Genomic DNA, 20501 nt, shown 5'->3' with positions numbered 1-20501 from the left:
GTTTCACATCAACACAGGCAACTGGTTATTTGGGGAAGAGAAAACAGAAAAGAGGGCAAGAATCTCTTGAGGCATCTTCTTTCTTTCTCTGATCTAATACAACCTGGGGAAACAAGCCAAAATATAGGTGCAATCTCTGTGACCAGCAGCACTCTGAGAAACGCAGCAAAACTTGTATGATCAGCAGCAGTAGGCAAAATTTATCAGGAGTTTATAGATTAGATACACCGATGGCTTTTTCCTCCCCACCTCATTTTGCTACTGTTCAAAAGATTAACCTGTTGTGCTGCTGCACAACTGGAGGAACATCCGTACGCACAAAATCTACATAAATTATAGGTTAAAACTCTTGATCTATATAGGAATTGCATTATGATTTTGTTTCATCAAGAGCAAACAGGGTTTGGAAGTATATATACTGTTACTATATCAAATTGTTAATGATGGTCTACCTATTCAACAGGAATAGCACCACAGACTTTTATCAAGTCCCATACGTATCTATTTCTGTTTGCCACTTTCCACATCTTGAAAAGATGTTTGTAATCGTTCTTGAAAGCTTCACAAAAATGCACTGGTTTAGGTAGTTTTCTTTTGTACTCTTTTACCAAGTGGCACGCTGTCTGGACACTCAGCTTTTATAGAGCTGGATACTTAAACAGCTAATCTAACACTGCTATTAAAAAATTGTTTGAATCTTTGCTATAGGTAGACACAACACAGTATTAGGGAATCTGAATGGACTTCAAGGCCATTTACATTACTCAGATACAGTTTTTCAGTGCGAAACTGAACTGAACTTAAAGAGAAGCAAAAAAAAATTGGCATAAGTGAAATTCAGCCTAAAATGTATACATTTTTAAAATGTATTATGTAGATCATGTGGTTATTGATTGCTATTTATCAATAAGCATAGGGGCTTCATTGTATTCAAAGTGTTATATGCTCCCTCTTCTGGTAATACCCTAAAAACACAGTTTCTAGACGTTATTTCCATCCAAGGTTAGATTTTCTAAGTGCACCGTATTTCCAAAAAAGTCCAAAAAACGAAACAATATTGTGTCAGTATCTGGAAGTTGTTTAAGAAGTTGGATACAACAAACTGGCAACTGAAAACATACAGGCAAGTAACAGTTGAAAATTAATTCATATAACGTCTAATTAAAGTAGGAGCTGTGCTTCCTCCCCCCCCCCCCCAAAAAAAAAAAAAAAAAAAAAAGAGCAAGCAGCTATTGATTTCTTCCAGTTTGGCTCAACTTTCACATACACTTCTGGTTACCATTTTGTGTGCTATTGCCATAGGTGAGAACATAGCTCTCAGATAGTCTACTTTTCCTCAGACTGCAGATGAAGTAAGTTCCTATAAAACACTGCTTTTTATGTAGGTCCAGCATGGATAACTTTCTTCCACCCAGTACACTGCCTGCTTTTCTCTCCGCTTGCAGGAAACTGGTGGGCATTCCCAAAAGCTACACGCCCATCCTACGTACCTCTCATTCTCTAAAAAAAATTACAATATAGCAAATGAGAATTTCTTAAATACACTTAAGAAATTTAGCAAAAAGTAATAAAAGGGATGTACAGAAAAACAAGTATAAAGAAACATATTAGTGAATGTGCACACATGCACATATATCCCTTTATGTCTGTGATAGTCATTGCCTGATGAAGCTTGGAGAGCTGTCTCAAGGAGGATACCACTGGTTTCCCCCCAACCAATACGTGCAAAAAACAGAGAATGTCGTGACATTGCACAAATCACACTAATACATACTGCTGCTGAAACACTAAGAGAGAAAAACTAGGCTTTTGTTCTTTTCGTCTTGTTAAATCCTTCTTCCTTTCTTCTCCTTTCTTACGATTTCCCCCTCAGTACATAGGACTATAACCAGCAACTTATTAATTTCACTCTCCCTTCTGTGAGGTCATTTTCTCACCTTCCTTATTTAGCTTCCTCCTTTTTGTAGTCACCTCTTTCTTTTTATATATATTTTACTTAAGTTCTTTGTTTTACATTTCCCTTTTCAGCTATTCCCCTGTGTTCTTTCTTTCCCCTCCTCTCCTCCTTGGACAGACGGTCACACGCACCGCAAACCACTTACTTCTAGCCCTACTGAATAGTTCTGACAAAGACCCGACCGTCCTGCTAGTGCCGTGAGCTGTGCACTGTGCTGTCCTTTCCCTTTCACAACCCCAGCACAGCTCCTGCATCTCTTCCCAGTAAGCGTTATACATCAGCAGGAATGAGATCTTGGCCAAAAAAAAAAAAAGTAATTGATGGTTACTGCTGAGATTTCCTATCTCCTAATTGTAGCTGCACTCACAGAGGAAAAAACAGTATCTGCAAAGCCACTCTCTTCCAAACGTGGCCATTTTTTGGGAGATGGCTGGCGGGATGAACAGACACAGTCTGTGCAAGTTGAAACTAAACACCTCCAAGAAAATAACTTCATTTTCTTCTTGACAGTTCAATACTCAACATTGTTTTCAGGACTTCCCAGAATATTTCTGCTGGAATTATCAAGTGCTGAGGCCATCACCTGAGGTCTGCAGTTCTTGGAATAATCTACACTCTTCATGAGAACACATATCCCCCTGCCCCCCAAAACAAACAAGGAAATCTTTATAAATATTTAATTGATTTGTAGTTGGCTAACTTTTAAAATTGAACTACTTGACAGCACCCCCTTAACACCAAGTTCACACGTTGAAGGCTCTAATCTACACTTTGCCAACTCTTCTTCATGACAAGAGTCTTTTTTTTTTTTTTTTTTTTTTTTTTGGTCACTGACCCAGGCTTCTTCCGCCTCCCTAGCTCTTAAACTGGTCGCAGCTTCATTCTTCTGTACTCAGTTTTGGGCTCTTTGCCAAACGCTGCGTGCCCATGGCCTACCCTCTCAACGCACGTCACCTCCGCTGGCGAAGGGCCAGCTCGAAGGAGTGGTTAGGAGTTAGAAAGAGCCCTTTTAGCTGGGAAGGAAATCTTTCAGCGATGTGTAGCGTGTAAACTGGTGCAGAATTGCCTTTTCTGAAGTTACAGAAAATCTGAAATGAGAATTCTGAGAACTGTGTTCTGCTCCATGTACTAAATTAATTTTGAATGATTAAACTTAAGACCAAATTTTAGATCTATTAACTATTTCATTACAGGTCATTTTTAACCATAAGCCTTATGCAATTATTCCAGCTGGCTTCTTCCAAAGTGAAACTGTAGTCAAATATACTCAACGGCTAGTTTTTATTAGAACTGCTTTTTCTTTTCATATCTTACTCAACTCTATTTATCACCATACTAACCGTCTCCCTCTTGCTGAACAAGTATTTCTGCAAACGATAGCGAACATGGCACTCTCTCCTCTTTTCCTACAAAGATAAGCATCTTTGTTTTCTTTCTTCCCACCTATTCTCCCCCCGCCATTGATGTTTATCTTGAAAAGGGACCTGTCTGCATACAGCCTCCAATCTTCGGATGCCTGGCAAGGAGAACATTATGTAGGAGCAGGATTTTCATACAACGCTTTATAATTTCACACGTTAGCCTTGTTTGGAAATACTTCAGCTTTTCGGCAAGAATGGAATAAAAGAAAGAAAAAATTCTCTATCCAAAGAGTAATTAAAAAAAAAAAAAAAGGATTTGTGCATATAGGTCTTCTGTTACGGCAGAACAGCATGAAATTCGATTACTGCTTATCAAGGGTAGGAAAGCTAAAAGCACATCAAAGCATTTTTTAAGTTTGTAATATTTTAGCACACACAACACTGTAGGTAGAGTAACATGCGTTATACAAGGTGAGCAGCAAACTAAGCAATGAATTTCCTTACTTTTTTAAAATCTGAAGCTGAACATCACCTTTGTTACCTGACACTTAAAATTGCTTTATATCTTCAACAAGAGCTTGACAACTTCTTAGCTTCCCTAAGTTTTCATGTAATAAACAAAGACCACAGCTATAAGGTTACAGAAGTAACCTTCTGCAAATGATGTGGTGATGTTAGTTTATACACTGTGTTTAACTTCATTATTCCTTTAAAACTGCACGGCAGAACTGTTTGTTATTTTTAACCCCAACCAGCACATTTGGTATTCAGCTAATGGTTTGGGGGTACACATTTCAAGCCCCAAATATAGCTCTAGTTTATCTACAGAGTTTCTTTCCAGGCAGTTATACTTTCTTATTTAATGATGCATTATGTAAAAATAACTAAAAAGTTAGTCGAAGCAGTTTTCTGAAATGAATCCTGTGTTGACCTCTGAGCCCATTTCCTTCTGGGAATGTGCCAAGATGATTCTTGCAAAAGCTACAGAATTTCACATCTCTCTGCCAAGAAGAAATTCAACTATTTGCTGCTGGACCCAGACTAAATCCAACTGCTGGAATCTAGACTGCGTGAACTACTGCAGGAGGACTGTGTGTTTTAACAGAACCTGCTGAAGCTGCCAACGATAATTTGTTAAATCATATATACTAACGTGGGGCCATAATACACCAAATGCCACCTATGCAAGTTTGACACTATGCTTGGCAGATTACCCTGGCACATTGTGACACCCCTGAAAAAATATAAGTTTTATTTTGGTTATTACACTACTATAGAAGAGTCTGTTACCAAATGAATTTCCTATGACTTATATAAAACATCTTCATACTGCCTAGAAAGTCACTAGTGAACAGCAGACACTTAATTACTGATACAAATTGTTTGCTGTCAAAAGGATGCAGGCCATAATGAAGACTTATCCCTCAAAATATGGATGAGCTCATGCAATATCCTACAGGAAAAAAAAAAAAAGGCATAAAAACCCAACAAAACCCACCAAACAAACCTCCCAATCCTCAGGTCCAATGGCTTTGGAACAAGACTCTCTACATTCCTTTCTTTTCCCATCTGCTTCAAATGCCGCCTTGTACAGACACTTTATCTTTGACTTAGTAATACGTGCTAAACACCATCGCTATTCTATTCTAAACAAGCAACATCTGCAGAACTTCAAACAAATATTAAAATATTAAAAATATTAAAATATTAAGAATATTAAATGCTGATTTCAGATTTTCAGAACGATTAGCTGCTCTCAAATTCTATATATTAGAGAGAGGCTATAACAAATTTATGTTCCATTCACAGCACGTCAAAAGAAATCAAATATAATAAGTTATGTTGCAGGGACTGTAATACTTAAATTATATGTGATATATAATATATCGAAATACAACCGCATATTATCAGGGATAGTTAACGGATCATTTATCCTAATTAAAAATCACAATGAATATCAGCAATGATATTCACAATGAATATCTGCAAACACTGGGTAATCCCAAAATCCAAGCACTTAACACCCAACAAAACCTATGACTAGTCAAAGAAGTAAGCGTACTAAGGAGAGGCGTGTGCAAGAACAGGTTGAGAAAGAGAGGAGTAAGGTTAGACTATTACACGGAAGTGACTTGAGTCCGTGTAGGAAGTAGTCAGCCTGAGTGACAAATGTGAACGTCCAGCTTTCTCTACTGACCAGTCTGCCCTCTCCGTCTCGTGGGGCTGCGCGTAAGAGTGCATGACGACCTCTTCCATTCCACCTCCAAACTCAGAACCTCCTAGAAACCACAACAGTGCACAAATCCGTTTGCATTATTCTTTCTTTTCTGAACCCCATACTCGAGGTTTAGAAGAACAGCGAGTGGAAAATGAAACGCTTAAGAGATTCCCCACCAGTTCACAGAAGAGCAGACACAAAGCTCAACATAGCAGTTATTTGCCTTTGTCGCTGCATGCCAAACCTACGAAAGGCAACCAAAACACTAGACATATCTTTTTAACTACTCAACAGCCTGATACTGTATCATTCCCTCTTTCCAACACTTACTCTATTAATGGTTTCCATAATCACTAACCGACTCTCAGATGCTATCGGTGCAAGTTTTACAGGTAGTCTTGATAATGCTTTTAAACTAATTGCTGAGAAATACAACCCTCACTTTATATTTATGGAAACCAGAGCACAGCAAAAACAAGTCAAATGTGGGGGGAGAAAAAAAAAAAAAAAAGGGAAAAATCAGAGAGAAGAAAACACATAGCTCTAAACCAATAACATTTCACTTCCACACTACTGAGCTACCTCCTCCCTCCTCTGCTGCAAACCAGCCCAGGTGGCGAAGGGAAGCAGCTCTCTTCAGAGAGGAGGCTGATGACCAGGGGACGATGGGATAAACCAGTGGAAGGTCTGAAATACTGCTGACAGGTCACGTAGCCCAACAACCACGTCACTCTGGCGTTTTCATGAACAAGCTGAAAGAACTGTAGCTGTGGTTTCCACAGAGACCAACCTATTGCTGCAGTACAGGAACCACGTATAGCACATTTTTCATGTGAAAAAGTGAGGGGAAATAAAAGAAACAAATGTCAGTCCTAATATAGGCACATCCTGCTAGCTGTCGATGACGTAGTCCTAAGCAGTGTGACGGTTAGCAATTTGACAGAAAGTAAAGTTTACCACAAAAATTAATGGAGTAAAAGAGCAATCTGCAGAGCGTCAAGAAATATACCCAGGTAAAATATAGAGTACATATGGCATGGAAGTTGGTGAGGCAGGTGCAGTATCATCAGGACTGTCAACTGGAGAAAAACACTCTTTTTTCAGAATAGATCACCATGATAAGAGGTCTCAGGGGCTTCATCATTCAGTGAGACTGAATGCCGGAACATTACACCTTCTTTCCGTCCTTCATCTTTGATTGAACTTGAGTCACGCAAGGAAGATGCCGATACCACGAAAAAGTAACCGTTCAGAAAGAGGCAGCAAGAATGCTCGCAGTAAAGGACTTCAATCAGCTGCACAGTCTCGCAGATGAAACACAAGGATGATCCTCTCTGAAAGGCCAGCACCTCCCCAGCTCGCCATGCTGCTCCTGCCTCTCCAGCTCCGCTGTACTAGCGCTACCCTCTGCCAAAAGTGTAAAATAACTTGAACATACGATTAGCAGCTAGACTAGAAGAAATCAAGCTGGATATTCTTTTAAGAAAGACTGTATGAAGTTCACTGTGCAGACTATGAAATTTTGTAATGCTCTGGATAGAAGAAACATCACAAGCAGTCCCCATATGGGGGACTCTCTGTATTAGAGCACTTTTAGAAATTGCTGATAGATTTCAACCTCTCACATGGCGTTATGAATACCAATTGCGTCGCTGAATTTTTACAAATCAGTTCTGGTGGTCAAATTTGGACAAATACAGTATAGAATAAATGATTAAAATAGCAATCAATATCCCAAAATACAAGCTTAGTTTGCCTCAAAATTAGAATTTAATTTTGGATTACGATTAAGATCTCTTCTAGTCACATAAAAAACATGAAATACAGAAGTATTGGTTAGATACAAATCAATTAACAGACTTCTGTATAAATGAAATATTTCAGTAAAACGGCTAAATAATCTGATGAATAAGATTACATTCAAAGTATTCCTGACTACACCTGGTCTGAGGAAAAAAGCTAGTGTGTGTCCTACAATGCACTCGCAGCCCACCTAGTAAAGTAGTTTATCACAGATATGCCTTGGAATAAATTAATTAGCTCATTAGGTATAGTTAACTGTTTGTTTAGCCTTACTTTGACAAAAGTAACCTTTTAAAAGCGCACATTCTACTTCAGAAAACAAAATCTCACCTGACAAATTTCAAAGAACAGTAAGCACAAGCAACGCATACACCAAAAGTTGTATAATGTTTTAAGGTATCACTATTTCTCTGGCAATATTTAAAAATAAAAGGCTTCAAGAACATTACAAAAAGGCATGGCTTTATTGATGCACTGTAATTTTTCAGAATTTGTTCATATAATCTCACCTTTCTAAATCCCTGGAATAAAGCCACAAACAAGAGACCTAATTCAGGGAAAAATGACTTGACAAACTCAAGGAATTTTTTATTGTCTTTTTATGACAAGAATGTACTTTTTGTTTTACAAGACCCGTATGTTTTCAAGACTTCAGCAATTTCCTTCTCTTTGAGTACACTAGATACAAATGCACACTGCTGATCGGTAATCAATCATCTGTTTGCAATACTTCGCTAAAACGAGGAAAAAACTGCATAAGGGTTTCAGGAATGCAAAGACTGATTGGGCAAAAAAAAAAAAAGAAGAGAGAGAGGACAGCTAGCAAAGCCAGGCCTTTTACCTTTTTGAGGCTATTAGTTTGGCAAACTAAAACCTTTTAATAATTTACACTCCACCCAGTGCTGTTTTTCTCATTAGAACCACTCCGCCTATTTCCTCTCCCAGCTTCTAAGCACTTGTTTAGCATCTTCATTGTTCATAAGAGGCTTAAGAAATACTAAGAATAACCTTGTCATTTCCATCCCTTCCTTCTACATTTCTCTCAAAGCATCAATCTACTGCTGATAGCTTAACGGTACAGAGAAGGGTTTTTAATATTTTGAACGGGTACTTTAGAGATTATGCTCCTACAATGCATGGGGGATACAGAATGAGAACATTACACTAGTATTTCTTCTTTAATCTTTTCAAAGTATTTTGCATACCTTCATTTTGTAATTCTTCCTTTGCTCTGTTCCTTCTAAACTACAAGTAATGCTTACTGAAGAGTCTGAAATAACAGTGTTAGAATAAAATAAATTTCTCAGAATAAGCTTAATACCAATAAAAGTAGCATTATGACATCCAGTGTTTTCAAGGTTGTGCCCACTCGATTCTTGAACTGTTTCTTCGATCTGTGGACAAGGCTGTCATGTCAACAACTATGATAACGGTTCCTATAACATGGACACCTGTTTGTGAGAAATTAGTCGGAGATCACCAACCGGTTTCAGAAAGACGGCGCAATCTGCAAACGCTAAGAGTTCTCCATCACCACCAGCCTGAGCCCGTTCCCTATTAGTGACCTTGAGAGGGAAGATTCAATATGCCAACAACTCCAAACTGGGCATCATCCAGGCCTCCCCCATAAATTTATTTTTAACTGTCAGAATCAATTTAATATGATATTTTAGAAGGACTTATTGGACGTCCCAAACTGATATTCAGTGACAGGTGAGGAGTCAGACTGGCAAGGGGTGGACTTGCTCTCAGCTGAACAAAGGCTCATAGCAGCCACAGGAAGAGAAGCATATGCCCCTTCGGGCCTCCCGACTGCTCTAGAGACTTAAAGACTTCTTCTTATTATTATTACTGCCATCCACAGAGTAACAAGGAAACTAGTAAGAAGTATGTCATAAAACCTATTAGATTCTTCTGTGAGTCAGAGTCACTCTGTGCAACACAGCTCCAGAAATCCGGCAGCAGGGGTAGGGGTATAATCCGTAAGGCATAACCACACAAAAAAGCAAGAAGGGAGAGATGGAAAAGGATAAAAAGCGCACCCTCTGCGCAGCATGGGAAGACCCTTTTCCAGTCTCTAGCAAGCAGCAGAAGCGAGTATGTCTTTTCTTGCCAAGAGGCAGGAGTGTTTAAGATACAGGGAAAAAAAAATTCCAATACAAGAGGCGGCTCCCCATGCATATTCAGCACTTTCTACCCTAGTAAACACTGAGGCAAGCAGCAGGTGTACTGGGCTACGAGGAAGGGAAAACTTAAAAGTATGTGCGCGCAGAGGGAGAAAGAACTAGTTCAAAAGACGCTTTGTCCATCTTTTGTATTAGTGCTTGGTTTGAAAACATCTCCTGAATTTCTCAAGAAACAAAGCTAAATGCTAAAAGCTTCCTCACACTGATATGAAATTGTCTGAGATTCATTTCCAGTCTTAAGAGGAGCAAGGAAAAGAACTGCCTACCTCTGTCAGATACGTTTTATAGGAAGTAATAGAGCACTTGAACTTGTATAGCACTTCACATTTTCTCAGGCCTCTATAAACACTGGCTAACGCTAACCAACACAACAAGAGCTTCCTAGTACAGTTTATATACAAAATCATTTCACCATTAAAACAACTACAAACTGATACTTCTTAAAATAAATAAGCTTACTGCTCCTTTGGAAGCGTACTATGTTTGAAAGCTCTTTGCTCTTTCACAACAAAACCTGTAAGTTCAGCTTTTAGCTCAAGCTCACCGTTCGCACTGCAACCGAACCTCACGTTAAAGCATGAGAAATGGCACACACAAACACACTACACACGCTGGCTGTGAAATACGCTACATACAGGCCAGCTCCAACGGGAACTGTACTGAGGCAGTATTTCTGTAAGATATTAAAAAAAATTCACAGAAACAAGACCTTTGCATAAATGCATCACTATATATATAAAATGATTAAACACAGGTTATGCTCTTTGACATTATTTCCAATATTATGATCTACATACCATCAACTTTTTTAAAAATTGCCAGGCTTAATCCTGATTTAACCTCACCCTTAATTATTAAAAATAGTTAAGCACTTACCATAATGTGATTGAAATGCCTGTGGTTTTACGACCTGATTACAGTGGTTACACATCACCAAATAGAAATCATCATGAGCCGGGCAAAGACCAAATATTGGCATATCTAAAAACAAAAAGACAAAATGGCATATCTCTCAGCGGCTGACAATTATTGAAAAACAATTTAATTAAAGAGCCATGATACTCACGTTGAATTATAATTTTAATACATACGTATAAAATTTGAAAATACGAAAAAAGAGCATATAATGCAACAGATAATTTTGTGTCAGAATATGACAAAAGCAAAAACCTTCCTTCAAAGATAAATGTCAAATAAGTGATTATTTGTAGAAGACATCTATTAGAAATCTGATTTAGGACTGATTACCCTATACCAGATACAAGAATGTAATAAAAAAAAAAAAGTGATTAACTTCAAATTACAAACACAACGTAAGAGATGTTTTGTGTAGTCTGAAAGGGGTTTGTATTTTACTCCAATCTCATTAAATGAATTCTAAAATGAAGTTTATTTTTTATTTACACTTTTTAACCATTTTAAATGCACAGTTGTTTACCAGGAGGTATTACATGCCTAATGGTTTTATTTGTTTAACCGTGCATTATATTCCAGCCATCTGCTGCCAGAGATTTGTTTAACAGCTATATAAGAGAGAGAAAGAGAGAGAGAGAGAGAGAGAGAGAGAGAGAAATAGAGAGATAACAGTATGTCAGAGCATGTGTGGATTTCAGAGATAACACACATACTTGCAGACTTTTACTAAAAAAACTAGTTTCTACAATGTTGTTTTTAAGAAAACCAGTTTCTCAAGAGTACAATATAACAGTTAAAAATGCTCCAGGACTCAGTGGATGCAGTAAATACAGCATTTACCACACATCTTAAAGGTATATTGCATAATGGAACTGAAAATGTTATTCAGTCATTAGAAGATTTAAAAAAAAAAAAAAAAAAAAACAGGAAACTGTAAATATATAGTAGTATATAAATTCATTATTGCCAAGGCACATGCCTAAGGTATCTATAACACTATTTACAGGTTTAAAACTGACATAAGAAAATTTATTTTCTTAAAAGAATACTCAAGCAATAGATTTCTATGTTAACAATAAATATATTTAACTTAGAAACTAAGTTATCTCTGTTATAATTGACCTGAGTTTTGTTTTACGGTTCTTAACTTGTCGATGTGTACTTTTAATAAACAACATGCTACATCTTACTTAAAACATAATTTTTGTTCATTAATAGAATCTCAATTACATATAAAATAACTTTTAAATAATTTGAGTAGACTGTATCTCGGGAACGAACGCGACATAATCCAAGATAAGCGACAGCACCGCAACTCTGTCATCACTGAGAAACAAAGTCAAGTCAGGAGGCTTCTACACAGGAAAAAAGAACGTGCCCACAGAGAACAGCTTCCAGGATTAAGAGCTCCCTTTTATAATTAAATTTTTTGTGAGGAAAATATTTAAATTACTTTCCTTTTAATAATAAGGTCTATCCCAGGTTTTCAAAACACCTTATTAATGCTACATTAATATTAAATACAATATCCATAATAATAGGTGAAACTAGATTCTCTTATATAAACCCAAATATAATGACCAAGGACATCAGATGTGGCTGCAACAGATTAGAGCTATTACTTAATTTGATGTGATAAATACTTATCTAAATTACAGACATCTTTTTAAGCAATTCATTTTACAATAAATGAGTAAATTTTAAATTGCTTTGCACTTTATTAAAGTCGTGAGTCTTGCTTTTGTATTTATATTTTCAAAAGAGGTAATTTCAGACCTCAAGCATATAGCTTGCTGTAAACTAGGCAAAACCAAGCAGATATACCTTAGGAAAAACCAGCTACGCATGATAAATATTTAGTTTTCAATATCTACTTTCTGTGATTTAATAGTAAGCTGGTTCAGAGAATAAACAAAAAGCATAGACTGGTATGTCACCGGCTAGTAGTCCGTGATGGAGCTCTTTGGATTTGTCTCCATAACCAGGTTTCCATAGGGCAAGCAAATGCTCCAGGGGCGCTTCCACTCGACTCCTAGCGCCCCAGGACGAGCGGGACAACAACAGGGCGCAGCGCCTGCTATTTACATTGCTGATAGCACAGGCACCAGCCACTACCGACTCCTGCCTAACATCCAACAAACTTAACCCCGCTGTAACCACACCCTGTGACTTGTGCACATACCCACCCACACCTTTGGGGACAACACAGAATTCAGACTTTCAGCCACTTTTTACAGAAAGCTGGGGGGGGGGGGGGGGGGGGGAATCTCTAACGCAAGAAAGGGATTGCCTACTTCTATTTACCTGGCGAGATAAAGCGCCCCTTGACATTAGTCTGAGACCTCACGTTCGCTCTATTTAAGTACGCTTTAACGAATATTTGCTGGAAATACAGAGCTGTTTTTAAACCACAAGTGAAACAAATTCATAGAAACTGCTGTAAACAAAAATGTTTTCTTATTTACGTTCCTAAGAAATCTGAAAAAGTTACCCGTGCCCTTTACACTGTGAAGCAAATCTTTACAATTTTAAGATCAAAACTGTAAGCGACAGAAAGCAAGGCCAAAATACTCTATTAAACAAACTCATAAAGAACCACTCACTCTGACTAAAAGCAAAACCAGTTGACACAGAAAAAAAAAAAGATGTGCTGCACACACAGATTCACAGCTGTGATCTCAAAGGAAGCCATACACAAGAATCCAGCCAGATTACGCAAATCAGCTCAAACGATCTACCCGGTACATCTGAACCTAACGTGGTACTGAGCCATGAAACGTCACAGTCCTAAACGCATCTCCTTTGTTTTCTTATAGGTGGTAAAGTAAGCACTGTTTTTCTATTATCAAAACCCTTATTTTGTGTGACACTTACTGGCAACACTTACTTGTGCTGAGCACTGCATGAGCAAGAGCAGCGCCGGAGGGTAACACGCTAGGTACGAGTGGGCAAAAAGCACTGATAACGCTACTACAGAAATCTGAATCTTAAACTTTCAAAACGGGTTTGAAACTTTAAAGATTGTGATCCAATCAAGATCAGTAAAGGCGACGGGAAAAGAGCTCAGACCCGAACGTGTATTTCTATTTCCCAATCGGGAGTCGCAGTTCCAGGCGAGTGAACGCCCACGCCTTTAACATGCTTCACTGTCGCTCTGCTCAAGCAGAGCGAAAGCAGGTTTCAGGGAAATTTTATTTTTATTCCTGTGTTCTAAGGGGGAAAATTCCTATGTGAAACAGTTACGAATATGATGCAAATTATATTGTGTAAATATCAGAGAATATACTAAATAGTTTAACATAATTTGGATATGAAATACGTTCCAGAAGCGTAGGAGAGGGATGCTTCAGTTTTCTGTCCCCCCACCACACACCCTTAAGGAAGAATATCAACTGCAAGGCTTCTGAACTTAAGCCTAATACTTTATACCTATTTCATTTAGCGACATGCAAATTCTCTATTTAAAAGTCTAATGAAGTTTCTAGTATTTCACCAGTGTCATTTCAAATGCACTGTTCCTCTGAGTTTAAAGATTTCTTTTTGAAATACTTAACCGTAAATGTAAAGCCCATGCCTCTCGTGGAAGAGCCTAGCAACCGTGATTCATATGTTCCTCTTTTCAAAGCTGGGCTAATTTAACTCCCTCCATCTGGGAATGTTTTTCAAGGTCAAACTAAAAATTTAAACCAAGACCTCAAACTTTCGAACTGTTTTTTCCATACACATAGTATTTATGTGGTATCAATACACAAACACTGTTGTGAGAGCTGCTAGTTACATTAATTCTATTAACATTAGAAAGAAAAATAGATTTCATTTACCTCCATAATAGTAAGCCTTTCAACACTGTGACTTACAGAATTCACTTTTCCTTTCAAAAGTAACTTAGCTACATTGTTTAAAAAAGAAAGTCAACTTTAAGTGATATATTCCTGTACTCTTCATCAAGAGGAGAACAAGTACGCGTCACAGGTAATTCAGAGATACTTTAGCTGTGCTGTTTGTTGAGTATGCAGTAAGGATGTTGTAAGGCAAATGCTTTATGCTTGGGAAAGGCTAATAGAGCATATTTTCTAAGAAAAAAGGGGGAAAAAAGTATTGGACAATCTGACAGAGCTTACATCAAGTAACATGGAGCTGAGCACATCCACTCTGAAAAACCTTCACAAACTGAGCTGCCATCTTCTCTTCTGAGGGATGGAGAAGCATATAAATCATCCAGTAATTTCTTAGTGTTTTTAGCATTCTCTTTCAGCACAGTTACACTACAGAAATTCATGCCTGTGGACATTAAAAGCAATTGTGTACTCTTGATTCTAGGACTTAACATTACAGACAAAAGAACAGATAAAACAGGCCAAAAATATGCAGTCAGACAAAAGGTTAGCTGCTTGCATTTTATTGAGTCGCTAGATGCTGTGATTACCTCAGCTGCACTATGTTTTTTGTTGGCTACTTCTTTGCCCCACAAATTTAATCAAATTTCCTATGAATCTAGAGGTTCCTTTTTAGACTGGAACCATGGTACAGTGCATCCATCCTAGCTTCTCGTAAGGGAAACATCCCTTCTAGACCGGCCATGGATGAAGTAGCAGAAAAAAAGTAAGATTAAAATCCTGTCCAAAATTACAAACTACAGGAAGACAGACTAATTCTGGCTGTTTTCAGAAACCAAAATGCAAGTTTCCTATTTTGCAGAAGTTGCTTACCACAATTGAAAAAGCAAGATGAGAGCGAAAAGTGAAACAGGAAGAGAAAGCAAAAGCTAAAAAGGAAAGAAATGAAAGGGCAAAAAACAAACTGTATTAGAGGCATGGCAGAAGAACAGAAAACTTGTTGGAAAAAAAAAAGTGAGAAGAATGCATAGAAGTACTGCATAAGTATTTCTCAGATAGACTATACCTGATACAGAGGGCAAATATTCCTAGGGCAAACATTTGCTTATTAGGAGCATTTTTAAGAGTCTGAGTCTAATATATCATAAATATATATGTATTAGTTGCAATTTAGTATAATTTAGCAATAGACGTTCCACATGCTGATACCCAATGTGAACAGTAAACATTTTGACTATCCAGACGCCCTACAGCATAGCATAAAATGCCTCAAGCACAACATCAACTTGATTAAAAATATTACAGAAGTGCAATCAACTATAGTCAGTATTAGATGCATCACCATTAAAATGGGATGCACTAGATTATTGACTTTCCTCTCACAATAGACACAACGCCCTATTATATTTACAACCCCACCCCCCCCCCAACAAAATTTACCTTTTTACTGAGGCCTGATCCAAGTCTACCTTGAAGTAAATGGACCAATTTTCACTGATTTACTAGGCTTTCCAGTAAGCCATCAGGGAATTGTTTTGGAGGTATTACACACAGAAATTTTAAATATGCACCATTACTTTGAAACGTAGCCAAATCTGAATGGCCTGAACCATTTACTTCATGGATCAGCGCTTCTAAGTTTAAATAGTGTGCACAAAAGCTATCTTGAATATGTTTCCTCTGTATTCATTTTACTTTCTCTTCTTACTAGAACAGAATTGGCCTTCTTTATGCTAAGGTAAAAATTAAGTTAGTACATCCTGTTTCAACTTGACTTAAATGGTAGGCCTCTTCCTCTTAAGGCATGCTTTTATTAGAAATCTTCTTTAAGATAACATAACTCTACTGACATCTGAAAACGGGTCAAAAGGGGGAGAAAAAACATGATAGTAAAATAACAACTTGTGGCAGCGCAACTCAGACACAGGTGCAGTAACTTAAAAATATTTGACATCTTGAAGGAAAAAAGTTATGGTACCAACTCCTGCAGTTTGCCACAAGGCTTATGACACTTGCCCTAGCTGCTGTCAGATCCTGTTAAAGAGCTACAAGTATTTCTATTGTTTTACCTTTTATGGTCGTACAGAACGCAAGCCTCAATTTCCTGATACCTGAAAGCAAATACAAACTCCCAAATTACTGTTTTTAAAAGCTCACGATGTGGGGGAGAGGGGCACGAGGAAGGAGAAGAAAGGAGACTAACTCAACATTTAGGAACGGATGAAAGAGCCTACACCAAACAAGAGCAGATTTCAAACAAAGTTGTGCTCAGTCACAACTAGACTAACAGAGCTCATAGCCAGTCCAAAAAGGCGAAATTCTGCCAAGAAATCCGTACAACAGGAGTCCAGCCAGATCGACCGCTGACATCAGTTCTCAATAAGCAGTAATTTTCAGATGCGGAGAAGATCTGAGACGTAAACCTTCTGGGGCAGCGAGACTGCTACACGAGTAGTAGTACAACAGACTTCGCTCTGGATTATACTGCATGTACACAAATATACTGTAGTGGCACACTAAGTTATCTTAATTAAAGCTCCTGTCAACACTAAGTCAACTATTCCCTTTTTCTAATTGATAGGAATGTTGGGGAAAAAAAAAAGTGAGCTTAGTTAACATCCTAAAACTTACTTTTTGTATACACATACTTAATTTTTCACAACTGTTATTTTCTAAATAATATTTTTCCAAACTATTCTTGAGAAGCAGATCCAGTCGCTTATCATTCATGAACACACATGTGTTTTTGTGTACTTATCAAAACGAATTTTATACTACTGGCAATTTTTTTTTTGACTGTGTACTATGCTAGATGATAATAAAAAAAGAGTATTTCTAAACAGATACTGTGAACAAAATAAGTAACTAAAATCATATGATCTTCAGAGGGCTTAATGACTATTTTACACAAGTTTTAAACAAAAAAATAAGAGATTCTAGTAAGATACACATATTTGAGGTTTGCTTGCAGATTTCCAAGTAAAGAACACTTACATATTAATAGAACACAAATATTTGATGCACATGTGCAAGTACAACAAATTTGAGCTTGCAGAGAGTATGTCCATAACCAAACTGAACATAAAACTATCAAGTTTACATGCACAAACTTTTTTTTTTTTTTTTAAAGTCTGTCCCACAAGGTTTGTACTCATGTTGACTCAGATTTGAAAGAAATTTACTTTTGAAACAAAGTAAGGGAAAGCAAGTTTTTTCATTTAGGCTCTAAGGGAAGAGCTGCTGCCAAAGTATTTTCTGCAAGATTACTCATCTTTGGGAGTTCTTGCTAACTGCTCTGTACATTCTTATGTAGCTTAGATTTTTTGCCCATACAGCCCCACTAGTTGAGGAGATATTTGAATTGATGGTTAGACTTTGCAAAATGAAGGAAGAAGCAGCTGAAGTCTTGATCAAGTGTTTTACTGCATTTTCTACTACGACAAATATAGCAATTACACATCATTTTATTAAAATGCTAAGAACACGCAGAACTCAAAAGCTCAAAGAAATGACTTTCAATTCAAGACCAAAACCCATTATCTAGTTTAACTCTGCACAGTAGTTGGATTACCAGATTTGATCAGTGTCACAGATCTTTATTAATATTACAGTGCTTCACCGTTAATAGCACAGTCCTCTCTCTCCAGCCTGCTTTTGGAAGTCGAGACAGTCCATTCTTTCACAGGAATACAAGCTATATAGTTCTGTGAGGATCAATTAATATAAAACTTCTTATTTTGTTTCCCCAGATTTAAGACAGAATTTTGCATAGTGAAACTTTAAAGGGTAAAGACTACCTACCTTATAACACTCAGGTTTTCCAAATATTCAATCATACTGCATTTCCAAAATTCCATCACCCAGACCATCCCCTCCAATGCCACCTCCAGCAAAAAGAAGGCTTGCCACGTACAGCAGGAAGCAAAACTCCTCTGTGGATAACCAAATAGCAAATCCAAACACCAGTCCTTTTCCAAGGTTATGAACATATGACCACCACAATTCCCCTGCAGTTTTTTTTTCCCCCCTCCGAGGATGCAGGACACAACACTGACAATTGTTACATCTCTTGTTCTCCAAAATTTAAGAGTCTTGGGAAATTTCTACATCCTGCCTGCTGATAAAAACAGAGCTGCAGATACCAAGAGAAGCATGTCATACACACGTGCACCTGCAGCCTAGAGCACAGCTGGGAGTTCTAATTTTAGGCTCCTAAGATTTGAATGTTCCTGTAATTATATATAAAACACATATTATAGCAGACATCTACTAGGTATTTAGTTAAATTCTTTGTATGTGAATTCAGCTACAAACAATTAATCCTGTAAAAATTCTAACAGAAAACATGTGCCAAATTGTTCATTCAAAACTTCAAAACTGATAAACAGTTTTTCTAAGCTTATTATATGGAATAATACAAATTTTCAGTGAGCAAGTTTACAAAAGATTGTCTTTAGAAAGACTGATTAATAAATTTCATAGTGAAGCACAACTAGCGTATTTAAAGCTCTTCAGCAGATGAGAACGTCTCCCCCACACACTGTATTGTTACATTAGGTTTTCATCAGCAATTTGAAGTTAGTCAGCTGCAAAAATTATTCTCATTTACCGATTAATTCGTTTTCAGAGTTGAAGATATTTTCAATTTCTCCAGTCAATTTGTATGATTAATATTACATAAATGCTGAATATATGATTTGTCATCACTCTTCATGTAACAAATCTTCATTCCAAGTCATACATTATTTTTAGGTAACATGCACAACATACGTTTAGGTAATATACATAATTTTTTAGGCATAATGCCATCTCTATATTTCACGGAAGCTGGCAAATTTGTATTTACGATTTTGTCATAAAAAGTTACATACTTAATCCTAAAATAACTAAGAAGCCCAACCGTAACAAAAATTAAATAGAATTCATGAAATAGAAGACTTCAGGCTTACACGGTAATACTAAAATCAGGGCTAATTTTATATGAAAGGGTACAAAGAAACAGTTCAGTTATTATGTGGAAAAACACGGTCTATTACGCGGGGGAAAACGTTCTGGTCAAGCAGTTAGTCATAAACCTCGCCCCAATTAAAGAGCATATTTTAAACTGTATCTCAAATCACATACATCAAAGAATGCTACTATTATTAATTACTGTAGTATCAACAGTTTATTGTACTTCTCTCCTTTTTTCTATACAGTACATGTGTATTTTGTAACAGCTGTACTTTTGCAGTAGGAAAAAGGGAAATTCGTTTTATTTAAATCTAAACTTGCAGTTTACATAAAACTGTTCCCTGCCACAAAAGCATTTTGCTACATTATGACTACAAATTGTCGATGCATTTCAAGCTCATCATCCTCTCCTTTCTCTTATCTAGGCATGCTTTTGAGGGAAAGTTTTGGGATGTATGTTCCAATAAAAGTATTTACAATCTTTCCCTATGTAACTGTCCACGGCATATTAAAGCAGTGTAATTAGGTGCTGGCTGTATTTTGGTACTTAGTAACCGAGAAAGTAGAGCAGTAATAATTATCCACTTACAGCTTCATACATCTTCTTATTAACTGAGAACTGGAGGAATACAATGCTACTATATCTTTTGTGATGGGAAAAAAACAATATATAACAATATCAAAAAATGTAAACAAAAAAGTGAAATAGCAGAGCCAATTTAATGTTTAACAATATGAACTTTTCAAAAACCAGTAAAAATAAGGACTAGAGATTGTCATGCATCTTCCGCACGACGGCATTTTTGCAATCTTGGTATTAAAAAAAATCATCAGGTAACACAGCACACATGTACAGCTGGACTTCGTGCCTAACTAACTGTTCAAGGCTGCGCCCCTGCTGAACAGGGCCCCAACTCTTGTGGGATAGCACCATGCCGCTATTCTTTAATTGCGCAAAGACAATGTACCTTTGTACAACGAATACTGTACATACATTTTACATCATGCACCCGATACCTGAGGCAGTAAATCAGCCCATAAAAAAATAAAAATAATAAAACCATACACACAACACCAACAACCTACAGATGACCTGTCAACTGAATTCTAATACAGTATTTTATTTTATTAGGCAATCTAATTGCCTAAAACTACCCCACCCCTGCCACTCCCACTCTCCATACGCTTGAACATCCACTTCAAAAATAAAACAAGACTGTTTCAATTACATCTAATACAGCTGTAAGGAAACTGATACTTGCTGATTTTCAA

General features: G+C 37.2%; 1 protein-coding gene across 4 annotated transcripts in view; it reads right to left on the bottom strand.

Annotated features, from left to right (window-relative positions):
• Window positions 1–20501, bottom strand: part of ATXN7 (ataxin 7) — an 89275-nt gene that overhangs the window by 32795 nt on the left and 35979 nt on the right. For 2 of the 4 annotated variants that reach the window (XM_068960308.1, XM_068960310.1), the window contains one exon: window positions 10402–10506. The exons of 1 other annotated variant lie outside the window; for it this stretch is intronic. In XM_068960308.1, the coding sequence (XP_068816409.1) occupies window positions 10402–10506 (105 nt within the window). Of the gene's footprint in view, window positions 1–10401; window positions 10507–18077; window positions 18099–20501 lie in introns of those variants that run through there. One more of the 4 variants, XM_068960312.1, reaches the window with a different exon arrangement.

Source organism: Struthio camelus, chromosome 14 (genome assembly GCF_040807025.1).
Source record: "Struthio camelus isolate bStrCam1 chromosome 14, bStrCam1.hap1, whole genome shotgun sequence".
Classification (NCBI taxonomy): Eukaryota; Metazoa; Chordata; class Aves; order Struthioniformes; family Struthionidae; genus Struthio; species Struthio camelus.
This window is presented reverse-complemented; position numbering and strand designations above follow the sequence as displayed.